Source organism: Entelurus aequoreus, linkage group LG23, assembly GCF_033978785.1.
Source record: "Entelurus aequoreus isolate RoL-2023_Sb linkage group LG23, RoL_Eaeq_v1.1, whole genome shotgun sequence".
Taxonomy (NCBI): Eukaryota; Metazoa; Chordata; class Actinopteri; order Syngnathiformes; family Syngnathidae; genus Entelurus; species Entelurus aequoreus.
In genome coordinates this window covers 41,937,458-41,944,957 of record NC_084753.1, presented here as the reverse complement: position 1 = coordinate 41,944,957, position 7,500 = coordinate 41,937,458, and the positions used below count along the sequence as shown (strand labels likewise).

Sequence of the window (7,500 nt, the reverse complement as noted above, 5' to 3'; positions counted from 1 at the left end):
CACTTTTTATTGAGCAGATGCACGACGGCCATGAAGTTGACATTGTACACATCAATAATCCAGAAGAAAGGCAGCAGAGTGTAAAAGTAACAAAAAGTGCAAAATAATTGAATCCACCTCAATTTCCAGGTTGATGTCCGACCAAAGAAGGTAACTTTGCAGAGCAACAAAGGTGTGCTTTTAACCTTAGCTTGTAATCAAGTAAACATCATGCCACGTAGTAGACTCGTTATGGAACACACTAGGCATGCAGTTAGCTCAGTAGATAGCCTCCCATGTTGCAACTTGTGATGAGGGATGGGTATATACCAATGATGAGGGATGGGTATATTCCAAAGATGAGGGATGGGTATATACCAATGATAAGGGATGGGTATATACCAATGATGAGGGATGGGTATATTCCAATGATGAGGGATGGGTATATACCAATGATGAGGGATGGGTATATTCCAATGATGAGGGATGGGTATATTCCAATGATGAGGGATGGGTATATTCCAATGATGAGGGATGGGTATATTCCAATGATGAGGGATGGGTATATTCCAATGATGAGGGATGGGTATATTCCAAAGATGAGGGATGGGTATATTCCAAAGATGAGGGATGGGTATACACCAATGATGGGGGATGGGTATATACCAATGATGAGGGATGGGTATATACCAATGATGAGTATATTCCAATGATGAGGGATGGGTATATTCTAATGATGAGTATATTCCAATGATGAGGGATGGGTATATACCAATGATGAGGGATGGGTATATACCAATGATGAGTATATTCCAATGATGAGGGATGGGTATATACCAATGATGAGGGATGGGTATATACCAATGATGAGGGATGGGTATATTCTAATCCATACCAGTCATCAAAGGTAGCAATGTTCCATACTTTTGTGTGTTACTAAATGTTAATGACATTTTAATTTGAAATGTAAGACTTAAATGATGTGATTATGGTGACTGTGCTAGCTAGTTGCTACATTAGCAATGACTTCCAAGACACTACACGGCAAGTAGTTGTTGCGCCCTACAAAGTGTTTGTACTGCAAGTCGTGTGCTTATTACACACCAGCTGTTAAGATTGTAGCATTCATCTCCTTTGTAGTATTCACGACTAAATTGCCATTTAAAATCACTAATGTTAGCCTGGCTATGGCAAATCCAATGTATATTAGCATCAAGCTAGCACATTTTGGAAGAGTGGCGCTTTACTCAAAGTTTGAGCGTTTTGCTACCAAGCCGAACTTGCTTTGTTGCAGTTAGAGCAGTGACTCTCACACTGCTGAATTAAATATACACACACAGTGACGGACGTGACGTCACGCACACCAAAAGTATGGAAATATGGCAGCGTTTGATTTGAGGTGGATCCATACCCAGCAGGTGACAATAACCATCACTAGTGGTGACACTCGGGTGACGGTAGCCATCACTAGTTGTGACACTCGGGTGACAGTAACCACCACTAGTGGTGACACTCGGGTGACGGTAGCCGTCACTAGTAGTGACACTCGGGTGACGGTAGCCATCACTAGTTGTGACACTCGGGTGACGGTAACCACCACTAGTGGTGACACTCGGGTGACGGTAGCCATCACTATTGGTGATGGCAGCCATCACTAGTGGTGACACTCGGGTGACTGTAGTTATCCCTAGTGGTGACACTCGGGTGACTGTAGCAGTCACTAGTGGTGACACTCAGGTGACGGTAGCCATCACTATTGGTGATGGCAGCCATCACTAGTGGTGACACTCGGGTGACTGTAGTTATCACTAGTGGTGACACTCGGGTGACTGTAGCAGTCACTAGTGGTGACACTCGGGTGACGGTAGCCATCACTAGTGGTGACACTCGGGTGACTGTAGCAGTCACTAGTGGTGACACTCGGGTGACGGTAGCCATCACTAGTGGTGACACTCGGGTGACGGTAGCCATCACTAGTGGTGACACTCGGGTGACTGTAGCAGTCACTAGTGGTGACACTCGGGTGACGGTAGCCATCACTAGTGGTGACACTCGGGTGACGTAGCCGTCACTAGTGGTGACACTCGGGTGACGGTAACCACAACTAGTGGTGAAACTCTGGTGACGGTAGCCGTCACTAGTGTTGACACTCGGGTGACGGTAGCCGTCACTAGTGGTGACACTCGGGTGACTGTAACCGTCACTAGTAGTGACACTCGGGTGACGGTAGCCATCACTAGTTGTGACACTCGGGTGACGGTAACCACCACTAGTGGTGACACTCGGGTGACGGTAGCCATCACTATTGGTGACGGCAGCCGTCACTAGTGGTGACACTCGGGTGACTGTAGCCATCACTAGTGGTGACACTCGGGTGACGGTAGTTATCACTAGTGGTGACACTCGGGTGACGGCAGCCGTCACTAGTGGTGACACTCGGGTGACTGTAGCCATCACTAGTGGTGACACTCGGGTGACAGTAGCCATCACTAGTGGTAACACTCGGGTGACAGTAGCCATCACTAGTGATAACACTCGGGTGACAGTAGCCATCACTAGTGATGACACTCGGGTGACAGTAGCCATCACTAGTGGTAACACTCGGGTGACAGTAGCCATCACTAGTGATGACACTCGGGTGACAGTAACCATCACTAGTGGTGACACTCGGGTGACAGTAACCATCACTAGTGGTGATACTCGGGTGACAGTAACCATCACTAGTATGACAGTAGCCATCACTAGTGGTGACACTCGGGTAAAGGTAACCATGACTAGTGGTGACACTCGGGTGACAGTAACCATCACTAGTGGTGATACTCGGGTGACAGTAACCATCACTAGTATGACAGTAGCCATCACTAGTGGTGACACTCGGGTAAAGGTAACCATGACTAGTGGTGACACTCGGTAACCATGACTAGTGGTGGTAGTCAGGTGACAGTCAGCAAGTTGTGGACATGGTGTAGTTGTCGCTGTGTGAGCAGCAGCCGGTGCACCTGCTCCTGTCCTGGGGGACATGGCACCATCAGTCGCCCCACCAGCACCGCCTGGCCCTGCTTCTCCTCCTTGGCCTGAAAGGTAGTTACAACACCTGTTAACCCACTCATTAGTCACATGACTACTACTTGGCCTGAAAGGTAGTCACAACACCTGTTAACCCACTCATTAGTCACATGACTACTACTTGGCCTGTAAGGTAGTCACAACACCTGTTAACCCACTCATTAGTCACATGACTACTACTTGGCCTGTAAGGTAGTCACAACATGTTGACTGAGTCATGAGTCACATGACTACTACTTGGCCTGTAAGGTAGTCACAACACCTGTTAACCCACTCATTAGTCACATGACTACTACTTGGCCTGTAAGGTAGTCACAACATGTTGACTGAGTCATGAGTCACATGACTACTACTTGGCCTGTAAGGTAGTCACAACACCTGTTAACCCACTCATTAGTCACATGACTACTACTTGGCCTGTAAGGTAGTTACAACATGTTGACTGAGTCATGAGTCACATGACTACTACTTGGCCTGAAAGGTAGTCACAACACCTGTTAACCCACTCATTAGTCACATGACTACTACTTGGCCTGTAAGGTAGTCACAACACCTGTTAACCCACTCATTAGTCACATGACTACTACTTGGCCTGTAAGGTAGTCACAACATGTTGACTGAGTCATGAGTCACATGACTACTACTTGGCCTGTAAGGTAGTCACAACATGTTGACTGAGTCATGAGTCACATGACTACTACTTGGCCTGTAAGGTAGTCACAACATGTTGACTGAGTCATGAGTCACATGACTACTACTTGGCCTGTAAGGTAGTCACAACATGTTGACTGAGTCATGAGTCACATGACTACTACTTGGCCTGTAAGGTAGTCACAACATGTTGACTGAGTCATGAGTCACATGACTACTACTTGGCCTGAAAGGTAGTCACAACACCTGTTAACCCACTCATTAGTCACATGACTACTACTTGGCCTGTAAGGTAGTCACAACACCTGTTAACCCACTCATTAGTCACATGACTACTACTTGGCCTGTAAGGTAGTCACAACATGTTGACTGAGTCATGAGTCACATGACTACTACTTGGCCTGTAAGGTAGTCACAACATGTTGACTGAGTCATGAGTCACATGACTACTACTTGGCCTGTAAGGTAGTCACAACATGTTGACTGAGTCATGAGTCACATGACTACTACTTGGCCTGTAAGGTAGTCACAACATGTTGACTGAGTCATGAGTCACATGACTACTACTTGGCCTGTAAGGTAGTCACAACATGTTGACTGAGTCATGAGTCACATGACTACTACTTGGCCTGTAAGGTAGTCACAACACCTGTTAACCCACTCATTAGTCACATGACTACTACTTGGCCTGTAAGGTAGTTACAACATGTTGACTGAGTCATGAGTCACATGACTACTACTTGGCCTGTAAGGTAGTTACAACATGTTGACTGAGTCATGAGTCACATGACTACTACTTGGCCTGTAAGGTAGTTACAACACCTGTTAACCCACTCATTAGTCACATGACTACTACTTGGCCTGTAAGGTAGTTACAACATGTTGACTGAGTCATGAGTCACATGACTACTAGTAGACTACCTTGATGAAGGAGGTGGAAGGAAAGGTGGCAAAGTCTGATGACACTCTGGCACCTGGCTGCTGTTTGATCACATGTTCAGCTACTTCACCCTGAACACACACAACATTGTTCAACATCTAGTGTGTGTGTGTGTGTGTGTGTGTGTGTGTGTGTGTGTGTGTGTGTGTGTGTGTGTGTGTGTGTGTGTGTGTGTGTGTGTGTGTGTGTGTGTGTGTGTGTGTGTGTGTGTGTGTGTGTGTGTGTGTGTGTGTGTGTGTGTGTGTGTGTGTGTGTGTGTGTGTCCACCTTGAGTCTGTCCAGTGTGTCTCGTAGCGACTGCAAGCGAGTCGTCTGCTCCAGAAGTTGAGCGCTGGGTGTCACTGCAAACAAACAAGAAAGGAGAAATTAAAACGGGTTAAAATATGCAAATGTATTAACATTAATTATAAATATGTATTGAATGTATTTTAATTTGACAAATGTTTCTTAAAAATCACTTTGTAGCTCCAAGCTTTCTTCTTGCTGTTGACGTCCAGTTTGGAACTGAACTAATTGCTCCCTCTGGTGGTTGTTGCAAGTACTGCTGATGTGCCGTGCCACCGATTCTCTTTTGGGTACCACACCAAGTGGAATTCAGGCTGGTGTCGGCGATACCGGTCCAATACGATACTTTGTGCAACTGTACCTGGCAATTGTCTTAGGTGATATGAACGGGTTGGTGTTGGAAATGTTTGAATCGGTCGAGAAATGTTGACGTAGTAATGATTGACACTTTCAGGAAAACTGGGAATTTGGGGAAAAGGAAACATGTTTTAGGCTTGAATATCCAGGGTGAGTAGAGTGTGTGGATGGTTGAAAGTAGGGATGTCCGATAAATGCGTTAAAATGTAATATCGGAAATTATCGGTATCGTTTTTTTTAAATTATCGGTATCGTTTTTTTTTGTTTTTTTTAAAATTAAATCAACATAAAAAACACAAGATAGACTTACAATTAGTGCACCAACCCAAAAAACCTCCCTCCTCATTCACACAAAAGGGTTGTTTCTTTCTGTTATTAATATTCTGCTTCCTACATTATATATCAATATATATCAATACAGTCTGCAAGGGATACAGTCCGTAAGCACACATGATTGTGCGTGCTGCTGCTCCACTAATAGTACTAACCTTTAACAGTTAATTTGACTCATTTTCATTCATTACTAGTTTCTATGTAACTGTTTTTATATGGTTGTACTTTCCTTTTTATTCAAGAAAATAGTTTTAATTTATTTCTTATTTTATTTTATAATTTTTTTTTTAAAGGACCTTATCTTCACCATACCTGGTTGTCCAAATTAGACATAGTAATGTGTTAATTCCACGACTGCATATATCGGTTGATATCGGTATCGGTAATTAAAGAGTTGGACAATATCGGAATATCGGATATCGGCAAAAAGCCATTATCGGACATCCCTAGTTGAAAGCCTACAATTGGGTAAAATATGGTGCAGAAAATAGTGGAACTTTGAACAATTCCCCATTCATGTCAATGGTAATTTCAGGAAAAGTGGGAATTTTTGGAACATAATAAATAACATCAATGTCCTGATAGAGGTGAATTGGTTGGTGTTGGAATTGTTTGAATCGGTCGGGAAATGTTGAAGTAGTAAAAATTTTTAATTGACAATCCTGGAAAACCAGAATTTTGGGGGTAAATTGGTAAAGTGCTAGTTTGAATGTCCAGGATGAGGACTGTGTCGCTGGGGGAATGGTTTGATTCATTGACCGGGCTTTCTGCTCCGCCGCTCCCGGTCTGTGGAACGCGCTCCCTGACCACCTGAGGGCACCACAGACTGTGGATGCTTTTAAAAAAGGCTTAAAAACCCTTCTTTTTAAAAAAGCCTTTATTATTTATTTATTTATGCATGCTAGTTCTGGCTATTAGGCTGTCCTAGTTTTTATTTGTATTTATTTTAATATCTTTTTATTTTTCTTAATACACTGTAGCACTTTGAGGTTGTTTGCTCAATGTAACGTGCTTTTTTTTATAAAATAAAATCTATTATTATTATTTGCTTGACAACTGTAAGAGTGGGAATTTCCGGAAGAGTAGAGTGTGTGGATGGTTGGAAGCCTCCAAATGGGTAAGATATGGTGCAGAAAATAGTGGAACTTTGAAAAATTCCCCATTCATGTCAATGGTAATTTCAGGAAAAGTGGGAATGTTTGGAACATGATAAATAACATCAATGTCCAGAAAGAGCTGAATTTGTTGGTGTTGGAATTTTTTGAATCGGTCGAGAAATGTTGAAGTAATAACATTTTTAAATTGAGAATCCTGGAAAACCAGAATTTTGGTGGTATATTGGTAAAGTGCTAGTTTGAATGTCCAGGATGAGGACTGTGTCGCTGGGGGAATGGTTTGTGGAATGCTCTCCCTGACCACCTGAGGGCACCACAGACTGTGGATGCGTTTAAAAAAGGCTTAAAAACCCTTCTTTTTAAAAAAGCCTATTTTTTAGATTTATGCTTGCTAGTTCTGGCTATTAGTATGTCCTAGTTTTATTTATTTTATTATATTTTTATTTTTCTTAATAAACTGTAGCACTTTGAGGGTTTGCTCAATGTAACGTGCTTTTTTTTTTTACAAATAAAATCTATTATTATTATTATTATTCGCTTGACAGATGTAAAAATGGGAATTTCCGGAAGAGTAGAGTGTGTGGATGGTTGAAAGCTTCCAATTGGGTAAGATATGGCACAGAAAATAGTGGAACTTTTGAAAAATTCCCCATTCATGTCAATGGTAATTTCAGGAAAGTGGAAATCCTGGAAACGTGATTTTTTGGGGGGGTGAACTTGGGAAAGTGCTAGTTTGAATGTCCAGGATGAGTGGACTGTGTTGATGATGTAATG

General features: G+C 43.0%; 1 protein-coding gene across 11 annotated transcripts in view; it reads right to left on the bottom strand.

Annotated features, from left to right (window-relative positions):
• Positions 1–7,500, bottom strand: part of LOC133640799 (dynactin subunit 1-like) — a 268,257-nt gene that overhangs the window by 167,173 nt on the left and 93,584 nt on the right. For 9 of the 11 annotated variants that reach the window (XM_062034461.1, XM_062034457.1, XM_062034462.1 and 6 more), the window contains 3 exons: positions 4,904–4,977; positions 4,618–4,707; positions 2,777–3,053 (listed from right to left, as the gene is read on the bottom strand). In XM_062034461.1, the coding sequence (XP_061890445.1) occupies positions 2,913–3,053; positions 4,618–4,707; positions 4,904–4,977 (305 nt within the window). In that variant the 3' untranslated portion in view covers positions 2,777–2,912. The other 2 variants (XM_062034460.1, XM_062034459.1) reach the window with 2 other exon arrangements.